Below are 13,813 nucleotides of genomic sequence, written 5' to 3' on the forward strand. Positions count from 1 at the left end.
TTCCCATGGGATTCCTTACTGAATCAAGTTGACAAAGCTAGCTGTCAGCCCATTGTCTCTCTGGGCATTCATTTGCCCATCCTCTCCGACATGTCGTGGACACTCTGCTTACTCTTCCTTCAACCTCTGTTGTCCAATTCCGATGCTGTCTGGTTCACTGGTCTTTTCTTCAGCATCTCCTAGTTTACTCTTACTTTTAGTTTGTGAATTTTCCATTTCAGATAGTCTAGTTTACATCCTGGAATTCTTGGAGGTGGTGGTGGTGGTGGGGTGCATATGTATGTATGTGTGTGTTCTTGCAAATATTCATTTCTCTGCTAATAAATCTTTCAGCCACTGATTTTTTTTTGTCTTTAATATTATCATAGCTGCTTTAAATTTCTTGTCAGTCCTCTGGCATTCACATTATCTAAAGCTAATTTTATTGATTGATTTTCTTTAAAAAATAAATATTTTTATGTGTATTTATTTTGCGAACTGCATGCTCCATGGCACAATTTGTGGGCATCAGTTCTGCTGCTCCACATTGCAAGTGTGTCCTTGGGGTTGAACTCAGGTCACTAGGCTTAGCATTAAGTAAGTACCTACCCACCGAGCCATGTTGCTGGTCTTTGCTGTTCTTTTCTTAACCTCTTTTGGTTTTTTGAAGTCTCATATAGGTCTGGCTGCCCTGGAACTTGCCTATGTAGACCAGGCTGGCCTAGAATTCACAGAAATCCACCTGCCTCTGCCTCTCCTTCCTGACTGTTTTTCTGAGTTGATTCACCCTTTCAGTGAAAGCTTGTGTAAAGGAATTTATACACTTAAAATAGTCTTCTATTGTCAGTCTTTTCTCATAGTTTCTAATTCTATATTGTTTTCTCTTCCCCAATGATAAGAAATACTAATACATACAGGTGTAGAGTTTATTTGTCTACCTTTTTACCTAACAGACCTCCATGTTCAGAACATCTTTGACAGTCTGATAAGAGGAGTCAGGCCTGTTCTAGAAGAAAAACTGAACAAATGTTGCTTGTGGGACTGAAAAAAAAATGTACATGTGCGTGATTCGGGTACTGACACAGTTTCACAAGGACAGCGACATTGCAGTGCCACTTCCTCCAGGAAACCTCCTGTGAGAATGCTGCTTCCAAAAGGCTCTCACCTTATTGCACTTATTGCAAAAGGAGTATAGTCATCAAACTCACCTGAGGCACAACCCAAGGATGCCTGCCATCCAGTGTTTGCCACCGTCACCTAAGCCTTTCCACCTACTTGCCAGTTTCATAGTCTCCTCAGAGTTGACAACTGAGAATGTCTCAAAATACGTCAGCCCTTATCTTATTTTTTAAATATTATGTAGAGAAGCTATTTTTTTCCTAAGGACATATAGTGTAACTCTTTTTTAAAAATGTTTTTGAAATATAAAGCTAGCACTCTCCCAACTTATAATAGAGACTGCCTTGCCCATTTACTGTAACTGGATACCTGTGTGGGATATTTTGTGTTCTCTCTGTTGTTGCCTAAAATACTGAAGAACATTTTGTTGCAGGAAAAATGATCCTGGGAACTAAGTTTATTCTTACAGAAAGTGCCATTTGCATAGAGATGAGTGCATGCAGATTTATGCAGGACCCTGATTATCCACATCATATACAAACTCCATTTTCCCTTCCAGCCTCAGAAATGGAAATATACAAACATAAGTTGGTACTGTGGTGCTATTATATTCACTTAAAATAACCAAGCTTTTCTCATTGTACAAATCGAAAGTATTGTGATCTCAGCGTCCTTTACCCACTACCCTCAGGCACAGTGACTTAGAACTGACGAGGGGTGACAAGACAGCACAAAGACCATCATTCATAGGATGAATGTATTGCAGCAGTAGAGTACTGAGGGAGCAAGAACCTGCATGCTGTGTTGCATGATGAGCATCCTAGGGTCTCCTAGTTGCTCTGTGGTTAAATGAAATCCTGTGTTATCATTGCAGGTCTCAGTACCTGGCCCAGGAAGGGTAACTAGATCCTTAGAAAGCTTTGCAACAATTCCCGAGTGAGGAGAACCCTCCCAGGGGGTTGGTGCACAGGCCAGTGGTTTGAATGGGAATTGTCTCCCATACTGTGTCTCAGTGGATAATTGTGAGATTAACCAGCTGGTGGCTCTGTTTGGGATGGTTAGGAAACCTTTAGGAAGTGGAGAGCTGCTGGCGGAAGCATGCCATTATGGTTGTTAGGGGAGGGCCTTAAGGCTCTACATCCCTAGACCACTTCCTGTTCTTTCTCTACTCCTTGTCTCCTGCTCCCGACACCACGCCTTCCTCACCAGGCTGGACTCTATCCCTGTCCACAGTTAAGCGGGATAACTTCTGATCCTTTTGCACTCATCTCCCTTACACTGAGACTACAGGTGTGTAACCGCACCCTCTTTATGGGAATGTGAGGGATGGGACCCAGGGCTTTGCACATGCTAGGCAAGGTGAGCTTCAACTCCTGAACAGTTAATGTTGGATATAAAATTCTGTTCAACTGTAAAGATCTTATATGGTAGTTTTCTTTTGGAGTACAGTATCCTTAATGTGATTTTATCTTTAACACACAAAATAAAATGGTCAAGAGTTTTTGTTTTTGTTTTCTTCTCAATGCATATTGGTTGCTTCCCCAAACTACATTAGCATCCAGCAGCTTTCCCTTTGCTTGCAGTGGTAATCCAGACATTGGGTTCTGAGCCTGGCATTCACAAGCCTTTAGCCTGCAGTGCCTGCTCTGCTGTCCTGCCATAGTTCTTCCCATGCTACCCCGCATCCGTCCTAGGCTCTAATCATCTCCCCTCTCCACCCTCTTAGGCCTGGAGGGTTGGCTGCTTGTCTCCATTCATAGGGCTGGGATTATCCTCAGTAAAGCTCTCTGGTTTTGGAACACACATCAAACTACCTTCCCCTTCTCTGGCCTGTCCCTCTTCTGCAGCATCCCTTGCCTGATTTCCCTGCTGACTAGTGCTTAGAAGCGTAATTAGGCAGATAATCCTGCAGGAAGCTAAGAACAGAGTACATGACAAAAGGAACAATAAGTAGTCAGGGATGGTTTGGGCTAAATTGTTTTGGGGAATCTTTTTTGTTTATATATGTTTGTGTCCTGTGCATGCATATGTATGTGTGTTTTCACCTGTGTGTTAGCATACACACGCGTGTGCACGCTTGTGGAGGTAAGAGGTTGATACCACACATCTTCATCGGTTGCTCTCCAGCTTGTGGTTTGAGGCGGAGCCTCTCTCTTGAAGCCAGTTGAGCCCACCAGTTTGGCTACTGTAGCTACAGGATGCTCTGGGAATGCCCTGTCTCTTCTGCCCCCACACCACTAGCAACAGAGGCAGGCCGTCACATCTGCCTGGCATTTACGTGGGTGCTGGGAACCTGAACTCTGGTCTTCACTCTTGTGCCGCAGTTGCTTTTCACCCTGAACCATCTCTCCAGGCCCCTGTATGGCAATGTGTTTTCATGTAAATTTCTGTTCAGTTTTATAGTATTTGCACACAGGTAATGCCCTAGCTTTGAGTTCTTACTTAGCAAGTCCAGGAGGCCATCGAAGGTGCCTTTCTAAGCAGAATACTATTTGGTCGGTTTACCCCACACTCTCTCTGCTCATGTTTCCTATACAGAGTATGAATGAAGTGACTGTGGTGTGTGCCTGTGAATACTAGACACAGTTGGGTAGAAAGAATCCTGATCTAGAAGGAAAATCTGTGCTGGAGAGATGGCTCAGTGCGCTTGCCACACGATCATGAGGACCAGTGTATGTCTCTTATGCCAGTGTTCCTGCAGCAAGATTAGGGGTGGAGACAGAGTCCCCAGAAACTCAGGAATAAGTTAGTCTGGCATTACACAGCAGTGGATGAGAGACCCTGTTTCAAACAAGACAGAAGATGAGTACTGACACCTGGGGTTGCCCTCTGACCTCCACGTGCCATGCTTGGTGTGTAAATGTTCACACACGCAGAGCCACACTCACACACGTGCATACCCCCAAAGGATAAAGCTTTATGGTAGAGATTCATGGTGCCTTCAAAAGAGGAAGGGCTTCATGAGTTTGATTTGTTTCCTCATTGAACTAGGGATCTTTTTCATCTCTCCAGGCTCTAGTTTTAGGAATCAGAAAAGGCAGAGGGTCAGCATATATGCTTGTGGGGAGTCTCCTGTAAAGTATGAGGCAGATGGTGCTTCCACTCTTTCAGCTAAAATCTAGAAAAACTAATAAAATACAAGACATGTGTTTCAAAGTGCTGTAGAAGTTGATAGGATGCTATTTGAAAAATAAAAATAAAAAGAGCGCCATTGGAGAGAATCATATAGCAGATTCAAGCTGATCTCACAGATACACCATGCTCTCTCTCATTGTGGTTCTACATTTCATACAGATACAGAACATCATGTATGTATGTGTATGCATATGAGATATGAAATAAAGCTACAGCGAGGGGAAACATGATGAGAGTTAAGTAAATAACTTAAAAAAAAAAAATCCCATCATTTCAAAATAGAAACTCTGACTTGGGAACCCTTTGGATTTGGGATATTCTGTTAGGAATGTACAACCTAATGTCAAGCCTGTGAACATATAAAGAACTGTGAAGTCTGAACCAGGGGTCTCAAGCATCTTAAACAAGGGACACTCAATCTGTGTGACTCCGAAGGGGCTGCAAGTAGATTTTGTGGATTAGCTACACCTTGGTTTCCCCGGCCCTTTGGGAGCAGACAGCTTCCTGTGACCTTGAGATCTTCTGCAGAGATTAAGTGATGTGCTGGTTGGTTGGTGCACTTCAGCTTCACACAAAGCTAGGCAGATCTGGGAAGAGAGAATTAAGGAAATGCCTCCATAAGATTGGCTTGTTGGAGCCGGGCGTGGTGGCGCATGCCTTTAATCCCAGCACTCGGGAGGCAGAGGCAGGCGGATTTCTGAGTTCGAGGCCAGCCTGGTCTACAGAGTGAGTTCCAGGTCAGCCAGGATGACACAGAGAAACCCTGTCTCAAAAAACAAAAACAAAAACAAAACAAAACAAAAACAAACAAAAAAGATTGGCTTGTTGGGATGCCTATGTGCTCTTGTCTTAATTAAGGATGGATGTGGTGTGAAGGTGGCCCTAGGTTGTAGGAGAAAGCAGCCAGCACAAGTCATGAGGGTCATGCAAGCCAGTAAGCAATGTTCATTCGTGGCTCTGTTTCAGCCTCTTCCTCCAGGTTCCTGACCTACTTGAATTCCAGCCTTGGCTTCCTTTTGGGCCGAGAGCCAAATTTGGGGTTGATCATGTTGTTTTATCACAGCAGCATAAAAGTAACTAAAACATCTGTCTGAGACTTCGTTGTAGAAATTCACTTTTCTCCATGGTGTGAAATAGGCCTAGACAAAGTTTTTCCAAATAGAGAATAAGTTGTATTGAGTCATTTCTAACAGGAGATGATCTTTCACCTTGAGCAGTTCCCTCTGATTTACTTATAGGTTCTTACAGCCAAGCTGGCAGAGGAAAGTGCTTGCAAGAGCTGTATCTCCAGGCCAGATGTCGAGATCGCTGGCTTCTGGCTGGTGCCAAGCACTGGGCCAGTGGCGGAGCTTGCATGGACTCCCTCTGCAGGGGCCATCTGATAAGATGGCCACGTGTTCCTATCAGGTGTACAAGGAGAAACGCTGCCTTGTTGTACATACAAAACAGCTGCTGGAGACTCTTTATCTTTTAAGAGGAAGTACGTACGAGGTACCAGGGGCAGAGTGTCACCCTCCCTCCTGAAGATGCTTATCCTGGCTGTTGGCAGCAGAGCTAGATAGGAAGATTTGGCTCAGTTTCCAGTGGGAGGACAGACAGATGGCCATAGTTCCCAAAGTTTAGGGGCGGGGATTGTAAGCTCATTTTTGTCTGTTCTTCTCACCGCCCCTTTAAAACCACGATGGGAAGATAACCAGGTACTTTTAACCTATCAGATGCCATTCAGTTCTAAATAAAAGTCAAGGTGATTGGGTTCTTAAAATGAACCGTTGCAGAGTCTGGAGAGGTGATCATGGGGAAATGCTTACAAAGATCTGTCTAATCCCCACTATGGTAGGAAGCCACATGTGTTGGCACATACTTGTAATCCCAGCACTAGGGAGGTAGAGGCAGGAAGAACCCTGGGACTTGCTGGACAGCCAGCCTAGCCTATGCAGTGAGTTTCAGGCCAGTGAGAGACCATATCTCAATAAAATAAAACAAAAACTATGGAATGTTCCTGAGGAATGTCACATGAGATTGTTCGCTAGCCTCCCCTGCATGCACGTATGAGCACAAGCAGATGGGGGGCGGGGTGAAGAGTGACTGTCATAGATGCTGACATACCTTTCTTTGTAAGGACTGCTAAGATCCCAGAAAATCTCCTTGTTGATGGCATGGCCCCAGTCATAGTTAGGGTTTCTATTGTGTGAAGAGACACCATGACCACAACAACTCTTATAAAGGACACCATTTAACTGGGGCTGGCTTGCAGTTCAGAGGTTCAGTCCATTATTGTGGTGGCATGCAGGCAGATGTGGTGCTGGAGAGGTAGCTGAGAGTTCCACATCCGGATCTGCAGGCAGCACCGACAGTGAGCCACTGGACCTGGCTTGAGCCTCTGAAACCCCAGAGCCCACCCCAAGTGATGCACTTCCTCTAACAAGGCCCCATCTCCAATGATGCTGCTCCCTGTGAGTCCGTGGGGGCCATTTTCATTCTTACCACTACTCCCCTGACTCCCAGCAACAGTGTTCTGCTGTGGTGGCAGCCATACCTGTAGCTGGAGGGGTTGCATGGATCAGAACCTTGCCTCCACGGAGAACTCTCTATTTCAGTTTGTCCTTCAGCCTACGTGGACTGTGATGTTGGGCTTCTGTGTTATGGTTCTCATGGTTTCTTTTGTTTCCCATTTTTTGCAGATATCATTAATGGAGTTCAGGAAAAATGTGTATTGCCTCCTATGGATGGCTACCCCCACTGCGAGGGGAAAATCAAGGTAAAGTAGAAGTTATGTCTGTTCATCCCAACACCCTCCATCGTTTTCCGCTCCCAAAGATGCCAGTGGGCTTCTGAGCCTTGAAGCGAATCCTTTCTAGACCGTTTCTGTCCTATTAGTGGTAGCCCTTCTCTGCCACTCCCGTGGGATGCAGGTCAGCAGTAGCTGTCAGCAGTCAGGCTGAGAACCTGGACCACTTCTGCTGTCTGCTCTGTGTTTCCTAGCCCTTCATCTTCAGGTGATCCTTCAGGTTCCAACATCAAGGGAGCTTAGTTAGAATTCTCCCATCTTCCTGGATCCCCAGAGTCCTGCTCCATGTCCAGACTATGACATAGATGTGATATCTGCATAAGCAAATGAGTGCCCAGACACACTTGGCCGCCCATTCTCAACTCTGTGCACTCCCACTGATGATCAAACCCAAGGTCTCCAGAATGCTAGGCAAGGCCTCCATGCTGAGCCGCAGCCCAGCCTGTTGTGTGTAATCTGTGCAAGTGAACATGTATGTGCGTGTAGGTATGGAGGCATTATGTGTCATTCCTTGGGCGCGGTCCAGCTTTTCCTTCAGACGGGGTCTCTCACTGGCCAGGAGCTCAGCCAGCAGGTTGGCCTGGCTGTTCCCAGAGCTGCTATTCCCAGGCCACACCTGCATTTCTGACCTTTTCTTCTTTTATCTTCTATTATTTTGAGAAAACTGAATTGTATTTGTTTGCTCTGCTCCTAGAAACCACTCCTGGCCAGTGGTGTTGAGAGAAAGGTTGCCATTCAAGTAGAACCTCCTGGGAACATTCCCTGGTGTTCTTTGGGGGCAGCTTTAAGTGCTCATTGACACTTCTGTGCTATTTGGCCTGAGCGCTGCACTGCAGGTCCTGTGCTGTGGCCTTGGAACCTCCTGAGGGTGTTGAATAGAAGGGCCCCTGTGGTCTTGCTTAGCTCTCCTGCCTTTGTCTCCTCTGCTCTCTGTTTACAGGGAGTTCCTCTTCTCTTCTCTGCTCTGCTCTAGCAAGCATCTGGAACTCTCCCGGATCTGAGCATCTGGTCACCCTGCCCTCAGCTCAGGGACCTTTGGCTCTGCTCTACCCGTGGGCCTCCACTTGACTCATCCACTCCACTGTGTCCTTTGTCCCCTCCCCCCTCCTCCACAGTCTCCTCAGCCACGTCCTCTCCTCTCGTTTCAGTGGATGAAGGACATGTGGCGCTCGGACCCCTGCTACGCAGACTATGGAGTGGACGGGACCTCCTGCTCCTTTTTTATTTACCTCAGTGAGGTGAGTCTTTCGAGGACGTGAGCGTCTACACTGAGGCTCTGTTGTAACTGAGCCTGGAGTTGGAGAAGCTGAAAGAGATCAGCGAAAGGACCAGCAAGCGACATCTCACTTTGCTCTGACACCGTCCCATAAAGGAAAAACAAGCCTGGGTTCGCAGTTTTGTTTGCTTTAACTTCGTATTTCAGTAAAATACACAGACTGCAGGACTTTCAGTCTTCACCAGTTTTTTATTTTGTTTTCTTTTGTCCTTTTTAAAAAAAATTATTTAGTGTGTGCATGCATGTACAGGGACTGTGGCATACAAGTGGAGGACAAAGGACAACTTGTGGGGTTCTCTCCTTCCCCGTGTGGGTCCCAGGCACATTCAGGTCATCAGGCTTGGTGGCCGTCACCTTTACCCCAAGCCATCTTGCCAGCCCTTCCCTTGGGAACAAATCATCAGATCCCCCAACTAGTGGGCCCAGCCTGAGAAAACAGGTCTGCGTGGTGTGTAGTCCACAGAAGACCCAGCAATGAGAGGAAGACACGGGGCACACAAGGCTGAAAAAGCACACTACCAGAGTCTTTTTAAGTCTTTCCCAAGTTCTCACAAAGGCATGCTGCCTTCTAGTTTGGGGATAGTGACTCATCTTAATGAGCCTGAAGTTAGGACTCACTGTTTTGATTTGTGTTTCTCTAGTGATGAGCCAGGTTACCTCTTGCCACCATCCTTGTTCTCTTCTCTCTGGTTTTCCTTTTCATTTGCTTACGTACATTTACAATGCAGATCTTTTAAAGGCCACATAGCACTTAACTGACCCCGTGGGTCCCTGGCTCAGGTGACTTCTAGCTCTCCTTTGGAAAGAGTGCTTGTCTAACATACACAAAACCCTACTTTCTTCATTATATCATAGTGAGCCCCACACCCCTCAGCTTTGATTCCCAAGGCCCTACCACTGAAGCACCTACATACTTTTTCTTGGCAAGTTTGTTCCCTAGAGATCAGGGAATCCCAGCACTAATGATAATAAAATGCCTTCTAGAAATGAGAAGCATAGGCTAGCCTGGGTGTTCCTCCTCAGCTGCCGAGATATTGAATTTGCAGCAATTGTTTGAGCTTCTTCCTGATTCCTGGCTTCTGCAGCCTTCTCATTTACTTCTGCTAGAAGAGTCAGGCTATGGGAGACCTTCACCCCAGTGAGAACTCAATTAGAAGTATCTCTCATGCCCTGAGGGAAAGACTCTTCATCTAGTTTAATTTTACAAAATTTCCTTTGTAAATTCCTTCCCTGGCATGGAAGAAGCCAGAGTCTGGCTCTAGGTCCTGATTGACAACCACGGCTCGTGTGGATAAAGGAGAGCTGAGGAGATAAAGGATGTCACATTCTGCCTGGGATTTCCAGCCTCCTCTGCAGCTCCTGGACCAAAGCTGGGAAGATGTGGAGAAGTAATGTGGTGGACTGAAGGGCATGGGCATGGGCGATGATAGGTTCATTTCCTTTAAAACTGCTATCCTGACCACACTCCCAGTGGACGAAGGGTAGATGCTCAAGAGGAAAGTGGGGGTCTGAGGAGAAGGAGGAGAGTCCACAGGCAGCACTGGTCTATATGGAGACCATGGTTTCATAGGCCCAGACTTACTCTCTTCCTGAGATGCAGTTACCCTTCAGTAGCCTTGGCATAAGACCAGCTTCTTGCTTCTTCTCATTAGCAGATTCAGTTCAGTGAGTGCTTACTGGCCTCTCTGGTAGTCCCTGGGTTGTCGCATCTACTGAGAGCTCATTTTCTTGCCACAGTGCTGAGCATTCTGTACCTTAAGAGTTTAATGGGGCCGGGTGGTGGTGGTGCACGCCTTTAATCCCAGCACTCGGGAGGCAGAGGCCAGCCTAGTGTACAAAGTAAGTTCCAGGACAGCCAAGGCTACACAGAGAAACCCTTAAAAAAAAAAAAAAAAAAAAAGAGTTTAATGGGAAAAAAAAGAAAAGAATGAGATTCAGATGGGAGAAGAAGAAAGGATGGGTATAACTAGCCACAAAACAGGAGAGAGAGATGGCTCCTCTTGCGTATCTGGGAGCCTTGTAGTAGTTACCACTGGTCCTCAGCTTGGCAGGGTCTACAGTCATCTAGAAGGCAAGCCCATGGACACGTGTAAGGAAATGTATTGTGTGGGCTATAGAGGAAAGATCTAACATAATGTGGTCCCATGGGCTGGGCTCCCAGACCGAGTAAACAGAAGGAAGCAAGCTGAGCACTGTCGTCCATCTCCGTCTGCTTCCTGGATGTTGATGATGCCGTGTGGCCATCTGGCACCACGTATTACCAACAAGAAGCACTGTGTCCTGAAACTCGGAGCCAAAATCAACCCTTCCTTCTTTAAGTTGCTTTTGGCAGGGTTTGTATTAGAGCAGTTAGCAAAGTAAGTAATGTGGACTTCTTTATCACAATCAGGCTCTGAAAGTGACTCTGACAAGGGCCTATTGTGTCACCCCATAGCCTCAGTGACAGCTGCAGGAGGGATGGTCACTCCTGAAAAGTCCCGGCCCAGGAACATCCTATTTGCTCTTTCGCCATTTCTTAATCTCTGTGGTACAATGTGTTTCCTCAAGTTCTTCTCGTTGTAGTTCTGTTTGTTTTTAAAACCATCTGCCTCCCATCGGGATAGCGTGAGGATGTCCAGGCTCACATCAGAAAGTCCTTGGAGAGGGCCTAGCAGACCAAGGATGGCCAGTAAACATAGGTGACATACTTAGGTGTTTTCACGTTATCCTTAATTCAAGAACATTTTGGATGGGCTGGTTGTTCACTTTTAGAGTTAGAGTCAGTCATCAGTTTAATAAGATAAGCATTTGCTATGACTTCTAGTTAGGTAGAAACTGGACTCGTCCTTGATACCAGGTTTGTTGATTGGTTAGTGTCTTGTTTTGTTTTGTGCCAGGAGTTGAGGGCAGGGTGTTCAATTGGAGGCCATATGTCTCCCCTCGTGGCCATCTACCTTACTGTTTAAACAGGGTCTCACTAAGTCTGGAATACAGAACTTAGGCTAGACTTTTTGGCCAGTGAACCCCAGGGATCCCCCATTTTCACCTCCTCAGTGCTGGGGTTACTGGTATGCACCATCACTTCCAGCTTTTTTTGTTTGTTTGTTTGTTGAATGTTCTGTGGCTTAGAACTCACATCCACATGCTTATGTGGCAAACACTGGATCATCTCCTCAGTCCCGTGGCTGCCTTTTTTGACTGATAAGGACTGACTGTGTGGTGTGTAGCATGGTGCTTTGATAAGCACGTGCATTGTGGGATGTCGAAGGAAAGCTAACAGATACACATTATTCTCTATGCTTTGCATGCGTGTGAAAACACACTTGCCCTTGACTGCTAGTCTCCATGGGGGATGTTGCTCCATGTTTGTGTTAGGGGCTGATACACAGAGCCAGTTATGTGAAATTGAGACCAGTCCCCGAAGTCAGTTCCTTACCTTGCAGTATGAAAATTCTAGACAAGGGTCTGGAGACATTAAACATTAAACATTAAAACATTTAAAGCATTAAACATGCTTGCTGTTCTTGTAGAGGACCTAAGTTTGGTTCCTAGCACCCATATCAGGCTGATAACAACAGCCATTAACACTAGCTTCAAAGAATCCCATGCATGTAGATGTGCTTGCTCTCTCTCTCTCTCTCTCTCTCTCTCTCTCTCTCTCTCTCTCACACACACACACACACACACACACAAATAATAAGATGCTAGGCAATACAGCTATGTGGGCCTGTTTGGTAGTTTAGGCTTTTTGTTTTTCTTCTTTCCTTTTTCACTACCTTATAACTTTTCTTTTTTGTTGAACTCTGAGACCTGCTTCCTTTCATATCACATACCAGGTTTCTCATGAAGCTGGCAGAATGAGAAAGGCATCTTAGTTTGACCTGCTCTGTAAACTCAATCATTAGGTATGTGGGCATGGCTATTGCATTTCCAGTCTTTATGGGAAGAGCTGGGCTTGTTTGTGGGTTTGGCATCAGAACAGAGACAGACAGGCACGCAGAAGACCTAAAGTAGGTGTCATTTGAGGGATGGCCTGGCACCTTCAGATTCAGGTTGTGCCTCTTGCTTCATTTCCCTCCATCGTTGTCTTAGCATACCCGCTTGCAGTGAGTAACGGAGCTGCAGCAGCCGCCCTAACCAATCTACCCAGTTAAAACAACTGACAGTTTTGTGTGTATCCTGATCCTGTCTGCTCTATCCCCACTCTCCCACACCCTCCACACACCCCTGACACAACCCTTCTACCTCCATGTTCTCTCCTTTTGTTTCATTTTCTTTAGTAATCCATGGAGTCTAATTAGTTCGGCTGGCTGGAATGTTGACTCGCTTGGTCTAGGTAACCATAGCTACAGTGGATCCTGAGTGCAATGGCCATCTCATGTCCAAGAGACAGTATGCCATGGCTCTCTTCCCCATCCTCTGCCTCAAACATTCACTCATCCTGGTCCCTTCCCTCATGTTCCCTGAGGCTTGTGATGGAGGGGTGTGTACAGATGGCCATTTAGGGCTGGGCACTCCAGAGACACTCTCGGCACTTCCACCAGTCAAGAGTCTCCACGCGCTATTTACTGCAGGAGGAGGCTTCTCTGACCAAGGATGAGAGTCATATAAATGGAACTCCATAGAAAACAGTTTGACATGTCCATTTAGCAAGACAGTAAAAGTAGTTTCCTCTCTATCTATGACCTCCTTGGCCATTAACCACCTTGTAATCTACAAATCCTTTTTAATTGAGTTCCCCAAAGTACAGCCTTCTCTATGTGAACTATGGCTGCTCTCCGCTGCTTGTCATCTGCCTGACACCACACTGGCAACAGCAGTGTAGCAACAACAGTCAGGGGCTCCTTTCTTTAGGGATGAACTTTTGAGATGGCCAGAGCATTCCTGGAGTTGTTATGGTGAAGCCTGGGCCCCGGCAGCCCCGGTAAGTTAGGCTTAGTCACCGTCCACAGTATGCCAGTGAGAGACAAGCAGTAGAGAAAGCCGAGAAAGCTTATCCAAAGTGGCCATCTTGGAGAGGGGAACCAATAAAGAGGGCTAGTGACCCCACTCTATGTCTGTCTTCAGGATCCTACCATGAGATTTAGAATGAAATGGAAGGAAAGAGCTGTTCATGGCTAAGCAGTCCTGGTCAACGTATGGCCCCGCCCACCATCATTTCCTCAACTCTGGTCTCTCCTGCAAGGTGGTCTGACAAGTTGTCAGAAGTGTGTGAAATCTCTTTCCAGGAGATGGATTCCTTCCCCGCCCCACAGCTTGCAGCATGCATCGGGCCGGCCTTTCCTTGAGCTCCATTGTCTCTGTAGTCAGATAGTGGAGAGAGGGGCACACATAGGTTTGTCTTTGTAGTATCTTCCACCCACTCCAGGGCAGTTACAAGCAGAGTGAAGCATTACTTATGCTAAAGGCTGCAGATGCAGGTAAAGGCTTTCACCTGCTGGGTATGGCCTTAGAGGAGATAGAGCCAGGCCATCGGCAGCTGCACTGCGAGAGTTGTGTCTCCCAGCTTCAGAGTTCCACACTTGGTGCCCCCTCGG

General features: G+C 46.4%; 1 protein-coding gene across 5 annotated transcripts in view; it reads left to right on the forward strand.

Moving 5' to 3' along the window:
- Mgat5 (mannoside acetylglucosaminyltransferase 5) overlaps positions 1-13,813 on the forward strand; it is a 283,416-nt gene that overhangs the window by 153,315 nt on the left and 116,288 nt on the right. For all 5 annotated transcript variants that reach the window (XM_006529056.4, XM_030255028.1, XM_006529055.4 and 2 more), the window contains 2 exons: positions 6,915-6,991; positions 8,170-8,259. In XM_006529056.4, the coding sequence (XP_006529119.1) occupies positions 6,915-6,991; positions 8,170-8,259 (167 nt within the window). The remainder of the gene's footprint in view (positions 1-6,914; positions 6,992-8,169; positions 8,260-13,813) is intronic.

Source organism: Mus musculus, chromosome 1 (genome assembly GCF_000001635.26).
Source record: "Mus musculus strain C57BL/6J chromosome 1, GRCm38.p6 C57BL/6J".
Lineage (NCBI taxonomy): Eukaryota > Metazoa > Chordata > Mammalia > Rodentia > Muridae > Mus > Mus musculus.